Source organism: Notechis scutatus, chromosome 1 (assembly GCF_049901735.1).
Source record: "Notechis scutatus isolate UNSWTSFEM ecotype Mainland chromosome 1, rNotScu1.2, whole genome shotgun sequence".
Taxonomy (NCBI): domain Eukaryota; kingdom Metazoa; phylum Chordata; class Lepidosauria; order Squamata; family Elapidae; genus Notechis; species Notechis scutatus.
Window position 1 is genome coordinate 116,328,951 of NC_142009.1, and position 14,386 is coordinate 116,343,336.

A 14,386-nucleotide genomic window follows, 5' to 3' on the forward strand; every position below is an offset into this window, starting at 1 on the left:
TGCTGGGGGGCAGAGGCCAAAGGGTAGGGGCCTGTGGGTGGGCTGGGCTTCAGCAACATTCGCTGTATAAGACGCACAGACATTTCCAACAACTTTTGGAGGTGGAAAAAGTGCATCTTATACTCTGAAAAATACGGTACCTTTGGAAGGTCTGAGAATGCAAATAGTACACTTGAGAAAAGAAGTTCTTTAGGATTTGTATCTAGTGCTTTGACTTGGTCCATAACATCGCTTAATTGTTTTCTTTCCAAGGAAGAGATAGGTTTAGGGTTACCATAGTAAAACCAATTGCTTATGAACTATTACATGTAAAATACTTCAATACAAAGAAATGAAAAAATTTATTCATATTTCTACTTTGTACATGAGTGCAGTTATTATTTATCATTGTATTGGTAATATAAAGAGATAATAACTACCTTTAAGGATTGGGGAAATGTTGTTTATTGCAAATACAAATATTTCAGCAACATTTTAAAAACTTATGAAGTATGTTGCTAGACAAAAATAAAGTAGTTTCTGCAGAAATTTAACCTAAGTACTTGCAAGCATTACAATGGCATCCTATCAGTATAACAATTTAATACTTTGCATATAAATGAAACAGATTTATTTCTAATTACACATTACAGGTAGATAGAATTAAAATTATACTGATATAAAGTTGCACAACTATAAAAATAATCATTGGCCTTTTTTCACAGTAATGTGCTAGAAATTGTTCGAAGTACAGTAAATAAATTCAGCTACCATTCTCATTTTGCTTATGTTTTTCTTTTGACAGAATATATGATTACTGTAGCTTCAAAGGAACATGAAGTATCTTGTCTTGCTTTGGTTATCATTTTTCTTTTGTGCTTTTACGTGATAATGCTCAATCATAGTTAGAAAGTGAGTGTTGGAAATGTAATCTTGTTTAAATTGAAACAGGAGGTTTTGTAAATCCCTTAATCATGAATAAGAATTTTTATATCTTCCAGTGTTTATATATTTTATATATCTTCCCATATTTTAGTGCACTAGGAAATTGTTCAGGGGTTTAATTCGACACACTGGTCTTTTTAAGACTGCTGTTGGTATTATATTCAGTAAAAGAGAGTGAAGACTTTCCCATCATCATCCAGTGAGGACAAGATAGAATGTTCCTCACTCATAAAAGCCAATGCCATGACTTAATGCTTTCCTGTTGCTGGCGGGCAGCTAAAGCAGTAGTTTAAAACAACATGGAGGCTGAAAGCATTTGCTTTCTTTTGGATATCTTAACATCCTTGCTGTTAAGTAGTGTATGAGCAGTTTTGAAAGTCCTTGTACATGGTTTAGAATATGAACCATGTTTGCAGTTTCTTAAAAGTTTTGCTGAGGTTCCATAGCCATAGGTAGTGAAACATTCAGAGTAAAAAAATGGTTTCTATATAAATGAACGAAACAAGAACAGAATTTGACTTTTGAATACATGCATAATCATGTTGCATAGTTGATGATCTATTGTTATATATATCTAAATAAATAAATAAATAATAGCGTAATCATTTATTTTCCCTAAAAGTCTGCTCCACCTAGTTAACTGTGCATCTTTCAATTTGAACAGAATAAGTTAGTGGCCTTGATTAATGTTCTCTTTTGTTTTTAAGGTAATTTATTAAATTTCAATAACATGAGTAAAAAGTAAACAAGCAGGGAGAAAGGAAGTTGAAATGGTGGAAAAAGACAAAAAGCAAAATAAAAGTGCAGAAAGTTTATCAGTTTGCAAGTAATGTTTAGACTTATTGAATAATCATTTAATTACATAATCATTTAATTACAAAAGTATTTTCCAAAATGGCCAGCTAGATGGCAGCACTTAGCTGACCTTGGCTGATCTCAAAAATCAAGCAAGGCAGATCTAATGGTGCTTGGATGGGAGAGCACCAGGGAATCCCAGAGTAACAGATTAAGATTAGATTGGAAAATTAAAAAACAAATAAACAGAGGCAGTGGCAAACCAGTTCAAAATTGCTGCCAAGAGAAAACATAAATGTATCCGTGACATTCTCAAGCATCCATATCAACTTGAGGAAAACTTGGCTTTATCAATTCATATAAATTCCATACATCAAACTTCCTATGGATTCATGAATGGAGATTTCTGATTATGCTTTGAAGTAGTATAAAGGCTACTTTTTGTTTTTATATTATTTTATTTATATTCATTTATATATTTATTTTACTGTTAAATAGATATGTTCTAACTATTTATATAAACTAATCAACAGATGTGTGGGTTCAAAAAATTGGTGCCTTATCAACACATTATGAATCAATAAATTGGAAAATTTGATTGTAATTGAACCCTTCATTATCTGTTTTGGGAAGATTAGAAACATATTTCCTAATTATGATACATTTCATGATTTTGTATTCAGTATTTTATTAGTGCCTTTTTACATTTCCAGAAATGGTGATAAACTGTAATATTTGACTGCTTTTCTGTCTTATGATGAAGAACAGGATTCTTCAGTGATCCATTACAACAATATATTAAAGGAAGAACATATATAATGCATATCATTATAGAGGAGGATGTGAAATATATTTCTTTAACATTTGGAAAAAAGGGAAGTGTTGGCGATTATACCTATATTATCGCTTTTACATTGGCTGACTGGAAAACTCTTACTTTATGATCCTTTAAAAAATTAAAATGTGCCCCAAGCAGGTCTGAAAAATAATTCTGAAGTACGTCATAAGTTGCTTCTAAGAAATATTCAGACCAGTAACATAAACTTTGAAGGATTAACTAGGTTTTATGAGAAACAGAATTCCGACCACTAACCTTCAGTATTCAGAGCCTCTAATATGTAATGCATTCTGTGTCTTATGCCCCTCCTTTATATTATTAAGACATGAGAAAGTGAAGTGTGCTAGGCATTGGTTAACATTACAGGAAGGAAAGGTCTAGTATAAGGACCTCAGATTTTGTGTCCATTTTAGTGTATAGTTTGCTGCTGTGTTACAGATCTAATTCTACAGAGAACAAATTGTCAGATTTTTCATTGAATATGTATTTTAGGTATGTATGCATATATTTTCATAAAGATTAACATTTGCGCTATTCGTAATGTTTAATATATACCCATTCTGGTTTCAGCTTGTATTCCAACGAATAACCTCTTCCTTCAAAAAATGTACTTCGGCATAATGTACAACCCATAGTAGCATGGAAGGGGTCTTTTGCATAGTTGTTTTATGCATTAAGTGGGATAGGCGGCAAATAAATTTAACAAACAAATAAATAAATAGCATATCCATGCAAATAATCAATTCAAAGAAAAAAAAACCTCTGGAAATGCCTCTTGAGCTCTGCATCAGTTGCTTTTTGTAATGCTCTTTGGTTTAAAATCCATCTGTTCATTATATTTTTAGGCTCCCAGTAGTCTTATGGAGACTCTTGAACAGCATCTGAATACTTTGGAAGGAAAGAAACCTGGGAACAAGTATGAAGGATTTTATAGATTGATATAAAGAGGTTGCGGGGAGAGAATCTGTGTATCAATATGAGCATTGCTTGGTGAAGTTTTTGGCTCCTTACTAGAAAAAGCATTGAGCGTTCATTATGCTATAGTAAACACAAAACAGGATCTCAACTGATGATTGTAATAAGCCACACGTATGTCTCTGTTTCTGAATTTCTCATTGCTTTGTGATAGCTTTATTGCTTGCATTTGATAACCACTTATTGAAGGAATATTAGAAACATAGAACTTCTCTAGTATCTATACACATACTTCTTCACACAAAAACATTATCTCCAGTCTTCCTTTCAGAAGGGGTGGTACATATATGTGTTGTGATACTATTGCTTACCTGTTGGTATGAAGTATATGATTGCTTTGTCCTGGGCAGCAAAAATGGCATAACAGTCATGTTTCCAGCCGATGAAAGAAGCTGTAATGGGGAAACACAAAGTAGATGTGTGCTATTACACGTGGTAGCTTTGACCATGTAGGATTGCAATTGTAAATATTTACAGGTATTATAAATGATTAAAACAGATAGAAATTTGTAGTTTGTATCAGTGGGTTTCTTCAATCACATAGTACACTTGGAATTTGGCTCTGTCACTTGGTATAGTAAAAAAACTAGATGCATTGATGAGATTATATAAAATTAATAATTGCTTCCTTTTTATCTCTGCATTTTTTGCATATTCCAAAATCAATTACATGATGTTAATTCAAATGGAGATCTGGCCTTTGTGTTGCACAGAAATTGAAGTAAAATATGTCTGAATATTATAGGTAGCTAATATAGTCCAGTTAAGTTTAACCAAGGTTGTAATCCTAATTAATGTAAGGCCAACAGAACTCCAGAAATTCCTCCTGAGAATACATGCTACAAATAACCACTTTTTAAGCTAACATATAAAGTCTCTTGTGTTGTACTCTAAGCAGACTTTTTTATGGTCTGCATTTTATCATCCAATGTTAGTAGTAATTGTAAGAAATTAAAATAGGCTGACATATTTACTGATCTTGTTTTTCTGTATCCCTCTCTTTTATTTGCATAATGGATCTTTTGCCATTTAGTGATGGGTAAGTAAACTTAATACACTAATGTGTATGCCTGTGTGTATCAGTCTCTTTAATGAAAGCTTATATTTTATGAATATTAGTTTCTTACCAGTAATTGGCATGCTGTTTTGGAACTCTGGAAAATGAAATGCCTGTGAAGCACAATAGTAATTTTCATGTTTATAGTATTTTTGAAAATATAATTTCTGTTCTAAAAAGATAATTAACTGTAAACTCATACTGCTAGCTAAATTGTTATCTGGCTTACTGGCTCACTGATTTTATTTAGCTCCTTGCACTAAATGATAAAAAGATTAATCTCCTATAATGGTTTGTGGATGTGATTAGAGCCCACATTCAATCTTTTTTAATAAACTATTCAAAATCAAAGGGAAGTTAAAGAAACTTTTTTTTAAAGATTTGGGTAATAAGTATTGATTGAACTTTGTTAGGAGATTATAAGTCTCTAATTTACGAGTTGGATTTAGGGCAAGGTTTAGATATATATAGAGGGGGGGATGGATAGTTCAGAAATATCAAATTAAATTATATAGATATGAATATAAATATATGCAGTACTACATGTATAATATAAGGTTATAAAACTACACAATTCACAGAATTAAAAATATACTTTTATACAGCTAATATCTACAAAATTATTAATTTACTTTAAAATATAGCCATATCAAGATTAGATCGTGTTAGCCAAGGTTTCCTGAAAAGCTAAATTAATATTTGAATGAGAGACTACAGCATCAGGAAGATAAGAGTAAGAACTAAAAAACAAATTCTGGAAAATAAACAACGTAAAACTACTTCTGTATTGTTGCCAAAAATACTGCATGTTTGATTACTTAGGAATGAATCTGTTCTTGAAAGAGGCTATTGTTTTTTAAAACATAGCTCAACAAAATGTAAAACTAAAAATGAAAACCAAACTAGTGAATTCTGAGAATACAATAGCTCTTATTTTTGGTGACACCATCACTATTTGCTTTTAAACAAAATAAATGTCACTGTTGCAGTTAGGGCAATATTTAGCAGGGGTAAGATTAAGATAAATACATATTTAAGTCAGCTTTTTCTGAAGTACAATAAACATTTCTATTTGTCCTGATCCTTTATCTTTTTATCATTTTCATGGGCACTTATATGGTGATTTGCCATGATATCCAAACAGATCAATTAATTTCACATTTTAACCATTTTATGTTTGATTTAAAGTGAAATTATTAGAGAATATTTTAAATATTTTCTTCCACTTTAAAAAAGAGCAATGAAAAAAGGTTTGAGAAGAAACGAGTAGTTCCTATTTTTAATATGTTTTCCCATCTGTTTTTAAAACAAAACATTTGTTTTGCAATTGCATAGGCAATCACTATTGTTTAAAATTATATTTATAACAGTCTGCCAGATTTTTTTGTGAGTTTACAACTAGCAAATAAAGTCTATTCCTGAATCATATTTTCTTATTTTAATTCTTCTAGGTCTGGTGCTCCTTCCCCCTTGGGCAAGGTAATCTAAAAATTGATATTACTACTTGAGTCTTCAATTAAGTATGTAAACTAGAGAAGTCTTGTGCTTTGTAAGAATGTATAAAATTGATATTTGATCTCTTCTAGTTTACATCCCACACACCTATATTACTTTTCAATTCTATGTGAAAAATATTACGCAGGTTGGCCTCTTTCCACCGTGACTTCTTTCCAGAAGATTAAACTACAGAATCAAACATAAGCATGTATCCTTAGGAAATCAAGCCTCATTGAAATAGCTGGGATTTCAGTGGCACCAAAGGGAGACTAGCTTCCCTGGATTCAAACATTATGTAATATAGGTAGTCTTTGAATCATGAGCATGAGTTCCGGGTTACAACAGCACAGAATGAATGGAGATTAAAATTGGTATTGAAGGTTCTGGGCATCCCGGCCTACCCGGAGTCATGAAATTGCAAGATGGTACTTAACGCGAGATTGCTAAGCACCCTGAAATCATGGGATCATCATTTGAAAACTTTCCATGCCAGCATCTCCAGAAAGTCTTACAAAGATTGTAAGTTGCCAGTGTAGATCTTCCCCACCAATGCTTCATCTACAGCCCCTCTGCATTAACACTGTGTTTAGCCACTTTTGTAGAGCAATATACACTCCCTGATCAAATACAGCACATGTTGCACACCCTTGCACACCTTCTCTGACACACTCAAAAGTAAGATATAAGGACTGCATGACGAGTGAATTTATAACCAGCAATTAAATTTTAAGGGAGAAAATGTACATTCATTGGATTTAATCATGTGCTGTCCTGTCTTTCACCAGTATCATCTTAGAATTTAGGCTGCAATATTTTAGGGCACGGGAAATTGAAAATAAGTGTGCCTGGCGAAATGAGTATTACTTACTGCGCCACAAGTGCACATGATAACAGCTAAGAAATCTGCCTTGGAAGTGCACATATCATTGTGTAATGAACACATTCACACAACATGCTAATAAGCCAAATTGGGCTTTGGTTTAATGTGAAACAGGACTTGGACTATAGTGGACACAGAGTTGTGTTCTGTAGTGAGCACAAAACAGAGTTACTTCTTTGTCAGCTATAAAAAAAAAACCAACAAAAAAGGGAAAGAATTAGCTTTTCTTTGCCCTATGTGTGACAATTTTAAACCCAATCTAAAGAAATTCACTGGGCTAGAATAGGTGGGTGAGGAGCCAGCAAACTACACTTTGAGCAATGGATATGTTTGTCTGTGGTATTTATAATTGTTCTTCCTGCCAGCTATTTTGTAATAACGCTCTTAACCTATTTTTCACATTACAAATGTACCCTTTTTAAAGTAATTTCCATGCTTATAAGCTCTTCTGACATTCTACTGGACATGTTGAAGGTTATATTTTTAAAAGCTTTTTAAAAATTCATTCTACATGAGGTTTCATGCATGATTTAACTTCGAAAATAATTGAATGGAAAAATTTCCTACTGTGAAACAAAAATGTGAAACATAGTGGTTTCTTGGACATTTCCTAGTTACTATAGATTCAAATTTGACAGCTTTGAGGTTGGTGGCTAAGACTGCTTTGGTAATAGAGTTTTTAAATAAGGTTGGAAATACTTTTTAGGATTAAATCTAAGACTGCCTTCTCACTAATACATTTTATGATGATTTCATAGCAGATTCTTTATATAAAAACCCATGCTGTCTTTTATCAACACTGTGCAGTTTTCCTAACAGCCAAATATAGATGCAGAATATTTAGTATTGAAATCCCTCTCGGTAACAGACAAAACAAAAGCTGAATAATTTTAAAGAGTTAAAATCCAGTTGAAAAAAAAAATCAACAAGAATAATCAGTAATTCAAAGGTTTGGATGAAAATATTTTAATTTCTTTCCTAAAGGCATGGCAAAGCAGAGTGTTTTATAGTTCTGATACAATGGTTGAAGGTTACTACCATATCCTGAACAAATGGACTTAGATGATATAGTAGGCCTCTCTTACCACACTTAATGTTTCATATAGTACACAAAAGCCTGTCTTACAATGTTTCATTCAACATTCCAGAATCAAAGGTCCTATTGCTGTCCATCAGCTGCCTGACAACATAGTAAAGAGTCTACATTTCAGAGTTGTCACCTCCTACATAATTAACTACATGAAAATTTCTGTCCAAAATATTTCATATTAACATCACTTTTATCCACAAGGTTGTCCAACTTTTAAGGTATACGCTGAATACTTTTCCAGAAAAGATTTCAGTGGGACTTGAATTTTATCATATCTACTATGATAAAGCCAACTTTTAAAACAGACTTGACTTCGAAGCCTTTAAATGAGGCATTTATTGTATAGAGATTTATACTCCATAAACGCGCCCTCCATTAGGAGTGTACTGTTTTTGTAAATGTATGTGAACTCTTACAACAAAGGAGCATTCTTGATGGAAAGATATACTGCTACCCATGTTTCTCATATAATAAGGCCGGGTCTTATTTTTTTTTGAGCCCCGAAAAAATGTCTAGGCCGTCTTTTCGAGGGTGACTTAATTCCCCCCCCCCCTTGCATCTTCAGGCGGGTGGGCGGCGACGGCTTGGATGTTGACCTCGGCGTTGGTGGGGCACTTCGTATCGGGGTCAACGCAGGCAGCACCATATCCGGGTGTGCAACAAAAGTACTTCCTAACGGCAAGCCCCCCCCACCATTCCCCCCCATTTCGCATGTTTTAATATAGGCCTTAATTTGGGGGGAGGGGCTTAATTTCATTTCATGCCTATAAAACATGCTGGGACTTCCTATTGGGGGAGGCCGTATTGTTGGAGAAACAACAATTTTTTCTTTTCCTACGTGGATCTTGACAAAATGCCAATTTTGTGCTGGCCAGGAAATTTGAGATCTTACTAGTCATTGATCCCCAAATAATGCTAAGTTGTGAACAAAAATTCAAGGGACATGTTCACAGCAGACTTTTTGAAATGCTTTTCATACTGTAATTCCTGTTTTGGCTCTTGATTCTTTAATATTAGCCTATGTGCTCTTTTCCTTAAGGGCTATCAAAAATAATAAAATAATTTTAAAATGGAATGATTTTTATAAAATGAATTTGAAGTTTATTACATAATGATTAAATAGTGTTCATGTTACTGTGTTGTAATATTACTAAAGAATTTTTGAGAGAGCCTGTGCAGGTTTGGAAACTTCCTATAAAAATGGGGATATTTTAGCTTTTTGTTCACCATTAAAATCTGCATATATTTGCAGGCTTTCCTTCCATCTGAGGAAGGAAGCTAAGTATTAATGCTGACTTGCTGGGAAGTGGATCTAAAGGTTATAACTTCCTTGTATCCTACTGACTTTCCCCCAATCTCTTTTACTGCTCTTTATCCTGCTTTCAACCTGTTTCACAAGAAATTACTAAGGATATAATATTAAGAGGGGTATTTCGTGAACTTCTCCCCCCTCCCAATTGATATTTATCCTTTTAAGCATATTTAGAAGACAGAAGTAAATAATTCAACAATGATATCTAAGTACAATGTGTCATATAAAAATTGCACCTTTTTATTGCACCTTTTTGTAAGCTGCCCAGAGTTGCTGAGAGTGAGTGTGTGGCCATGTAAATTTTCTTAAATAAATCAAATAAATGTGGTATGTCCTAACCAGCTCTTCTTTTCCAGTCTTCTCCGGCCACAACGGTTACCTCTCCCAATTCTACCCCAGCAAAAAGTATTGATACATCTCCACCAGTTGATCTTTTTGCAACATCTTCAACGACGGCTCCAGTCAGGTTAGTTTGGTTGCAGCTATGATACTTACTTTTAAAATATTTGGTACAGGTAGTCCTTGACTGAAAACAGATTATTTAGTGATCATCTCCATGATCATGTGATCTAAATTCAGGCGCTTGGCAATTGGTTCATATTTAGGACGGTTGCTGTGTCACGTGGTTACCTTTTGTGACCTTCTGGCAAGCAAAGTCAATGGGGAAAGCAGATTCACTTAAGTAATGTTACTAAGTTAACGACTGCAGTGATTCCCTTAGCAACTGGGGCAAGAAAGGTCATTAAATGGGGCAAAACTCACTTAACAAATGTCTCACTTAACAACAGCCATTTTGGGCTCCACTGTGGTCACTACATGCAAGATGTTATAAAGTATGTGCTGCTGCTTTTGTTTCTGTTAAATTTCTTCAATGATAGAAGACGTTTTTTATAAATACATTGCAAACAAAAGCCAAAGCATGTATGTATAACTTTAGTGTACAAATCATAACCACCCTCAAAATTTAATGTTTCTCTTTCAGAGGGGGGAGAACAGATCCCAACAGGCTGTAGACATACGGTATTCCTACAAAATGTCCTACAAATTCTTTCTGCCTGAAAATTTTGTGGAATGTGGATTAATAAGGAATAAATGAGCTTTATTGATCTACAAATTGTGACTTTTGTAGCCTAACTTATCTGGAAAACACTTGGTTGGGGAAAGTTGATATAAGGTCACAACGATTTGTACTGTTCTAATTATGTTCTGAAATATGCCATTATGTTTGTTTAACTCTTGCAAATTAATTCTTCAAAATTATTTTTATGACTTTTATCCAAATTACTTTTTTTCCCCCTTTCCATAGTGCTTCCAAGCCCTCCAGTGATCTTCTAGATCTTCAACCAGATTTCACATCTGGCTCCGCACAAGCAGCTTCAGCAGCTCCCACGGGTGGAACAACTTCATGGGGAGGTAAAACCTTTATGATTATGGTTCCCTAACATTTAATTTCAGACTAAAGCTGGAATGCTGACCATGCTTTCTTAATCCACCTTCATATGTCTAAGACTATTTGTGCTGATTACAGCAATTTTGTAAATTGGACTTTCTCAGTCATTCAGGCCTCCGGATATGTCAGACTACAACATTTCCACCTACCAGCCATCAGAACTAAGTGGTCTAACATCTCTAGAAATCTTCAGTTTGAAAGGGGAAATACCATTATAATGAATTTTAAAGTTTCATCTTTATAACATATTTTAATTTCAGAATAAACTTTTTGAATACAATTTTTGAATTGAATATAATTTACATTATTCCATTGTATGTTTCAAACAAACATATCCTGAAGGTTTTGTTTCATGGACCAGCCTGTGGTTGAATTTAAAGAAATTCTAAAATGTGTTTCTCATTTTACATTTTATTGGCACTATGTTATATTATATTCCGATATCTGTTGGGTTTAATTTTCTCCTTCTATTGAAGGAGAAGGAATGTGAACATTTAAAATCTGAATGTTTTAAATTGCCATTCAAAATACAGGAGGTTGGAACTACAATGGGTACTGTTGGAATTCAGAACATTTTTAACATCTTTTGAGAATATTGAACCTATCATAAAACCAACAGGGCAGAAAGATTTTAGTCATTTAAAAATAGCATTTTAAGTTATATAATTTTTTCTTGATGAGTGGCATTAAAATTGTTTCTAACAATGTGCAAAGGTGCAACCTTGTCTGTTGCAGCAAACTAACACCGGTATTATGGGTTAAATTTTTTAATGGTATCCTTCACTATACCCAAGAGAGTGGCCGGCCAAGTTATGTGGCGCACACCTGCCTTTATTCTCTAATAGAAAAAGAAGCCAAGAGACTTGGACAACCAACTAGGGTTGCTTCTTGCCCTCTGGGCTATAAGGTCACATGTAATGTATACATATAAACAATTAGGGTGCTCTCTCTTCAGCTTTTGCCACTTGAATTGGTTCCCTCAATCTTCATAGTGGTAAAGCGAGTTCTATTCAAGAGATCTTCTTCATTTCATTGCTTTTGTTTAATACGTGCTTTGGCAGTGTTGGAAAAAGGAGAAGGAAATAAATGTATTGTCAGCTGCATGCTTTCTCTGGCTATGCATCTGTTCTCTCAGGAGGTCAAATGTAAAGAAAAAAAATGTAATATCCCATTTATGCCCTATCCTAAAGAACAATGCAGATAGGTCTTTCCTTTCTGAGACTTAATGAAATATTGTTTTCGCTATCTTTTTCCTTCCCCAGTTTGCCCTATCAAAGCAAGAATTGTTCAGTACATCCGCATATATCTGAGTTATCTCAAGAGTCTTTCCAGGAAGGATGAGGGGAAATTTATTTTTAATCCTATACCTACATCAACACTGCTCCAACAGTGAAGGGAGGGATTGTATTCCTGCAGGATCTAATTTTCGATTTTGACAATTATAGAAGATGCAGTACTTTCTCTAGAAACAAGTAGTGCTCAATCTGGGATAGTTTTAGAGAACAATTCCTTTCTGGGGGGAGCGGAGAGTTTTTGTTAGGATTGATCAAAGATGTAGCTTTTCTATGGGTTCTAAAGGACAGCACTACATTTAGGAGCCTCTGTGGCGCAGTGGTTAGAGTGCACTACTGCAAGCTACTTCTGCAGCCAGCTGCCTACAATATGGCAATTCAAATCCCACCAGGCTCCAGGTTGACTCAGCCTTCCATCCTTCCAAGGTGGGTAAAATGAGGATTCAAATTGTTGGGGGCAATATGCTGACTCTGTAAACCTCTTAGAGAGGGCTGTATAAAGTACTATAAAGCAGTATATAAGTCTAAGTGCTATTGCTATTTAATGTTTAAAAACTGTAATTTAGGGAAATTGCTATTGATGATCAGTGATACTAGATGAATTAGCTAATTACTGTCAAAAGATTTTCATGATCATAATTCCCAAAATCCATCAACTGATAATAACGAATGGTGATAATATTGAGATAAGCGGCAGTACAAAAGCAATAATCTACTCACCCTCAGTTAACAATAATTTTTTCTCCTTAAAGTATCTGAGAAGACAGAACTGCAGCAAACAAGCCAACCAACAAGTTCAAATGTGGCTTTGCAGCAAAATGCATTAAAGAACTGTGTACCTTTAGTACACAAGAACATGAATGGAGAACATGTGCATGCAATCACACATAGACATCAGAGCCATCAAATCAACCAGACAGCCAAACATATTGCTGAGAAACATGGCCAAGTCTGACCAGAACTTGGCATTGACTACCCAAGAACTGGAGACTTCTTTCCCCTGTTTGCTCAGTTAGCATAGTATGGAGTGTTCTGGGCTGCCTATGAAGCCATCAAACAATATGTTTCTCTGGAAATGGGCCATACACACTACCCAAAACAAGATTGGCATGTTTGGGCAATGGTCATCACAAATCCTATACCAGAATTAAGGCTCTGGCTGCTCTTGCTATTGTTGGATGGCTTCTTCCTAGGCACAGTCTTAATTAACATCAATTGGACAATTTCTGGAACAAGGAGAGAATTTTCCAGAGGGAAATTGTCACAACTTTTGTTGGAAGCACAGGGCAGAAATGGCAATGAGAGAGTTTCTGTAAATCCCAAAGCTGCTGCCTCCTTTGCTTCACAATGTTTACGTGGTTGCATTATGGGTCTCCTTTCCAAATTCACAAATAAGCTTATAATTTTTTTCACTCTTGACCTGGAAGGGATAAGAATTATTGAACAGCTATTCAGGCAATTTTTTTCACTCTTGACCTGGAAGAGATAAGAATTATTGAACAGCTATTCAGGCAATTTTTTTCACTCTTGACCTGGAAGGGATAAGAATTATTGAACAGCTATTCAGGCAATTTTTGCTCGCCTCTGCAGCTTCAAAGGTGGGAAAAGTCCTTTTCTATTTATCAGTGGATGGATGACACACTTCTATAAAATGCAGGAAACCTGTGTAATAAAAACAGTTTTAAGACTTCGGTGTCATTGCTCATTACAACCAAACGATAAACCCACTATTAGAATTGTTAATTTGCATTCAAGCAGAGATGTTTAATTCTAGACTTTTTAAACGGCCTTGGTTATGTGATTTTAAAAGTATGTTCTCTGCTGCTTTTGTTACCAGTTGGGTTGTGAAGTGTTGTGCCATTTCTTCAAGCAGTTTCAGGTTCATGGTGTTGAAAAAAACTAATCGCTATTTTATTTTATTTTGTTTTATTTGTTTATTTGATTTGTCAATCGCTTACAAGATGATAGCTATAAGAATAAACATGAGTATGAATACAGGAAATAGGTATGGATAAATGGGGACAATACGACAGGGATGGTAGGCACGATGGTGGACTTATGCACAGACCTTACAGACCTCTTAGGAATAGTGGATAGTTCAAGGTTAAAGGAATGGGGGTTAGAGGATGTAACAACAGAGTCAGATAGTGCATTCCAGGCATTGACCATTCTGTTGCTGAAATCGTACTTTCTGCAATCAAGTTTGGAGCATTTTACATTGAGTTTGTATCTGTTGTGTGCTCTTGTATTGTTGCAATTGAAGCTGAAGTAGTCAC

The 14,386-nt window shown here is 34.5% G+C and overlaps 1 protein-coding gene across 1 annotated transcript in view; it reads left to right on the plus strand.

Moving 5' to 3' along the window:
- SNAP91 (synaptosome associated protein 91) overlaps window positions 1-14,386 on the plus strand; it is a 90,537-nt gene that overhangs the window by 53,124 nt on the left and 23,027 nt on the right. Inside the window, exons 10-14 of the mRNA XM_087944065.1 lie at window positions 3,403-3,473; window positions 4,566-4,571; window positions 6,041-6,068; window positions 9,725-9,834; window positions 10,675-10,781. Of these exons, the coding sequence (XP_087800191.1) occupies window positions 3,403-3,473; window positions 4,566-4,571; window positions 6,041-6,068; window positions 9,725-9,834; window positions 10,675-10,781 (322 nt within the window). The remainder of the gene's footprint in view (window positions 1-3,402; window positions 3,474-4,565; window positions 4,572-6,040; window positions 6,069-9,724; window positions 9,835-10,674; window positions 10,782-14,386) is intronic.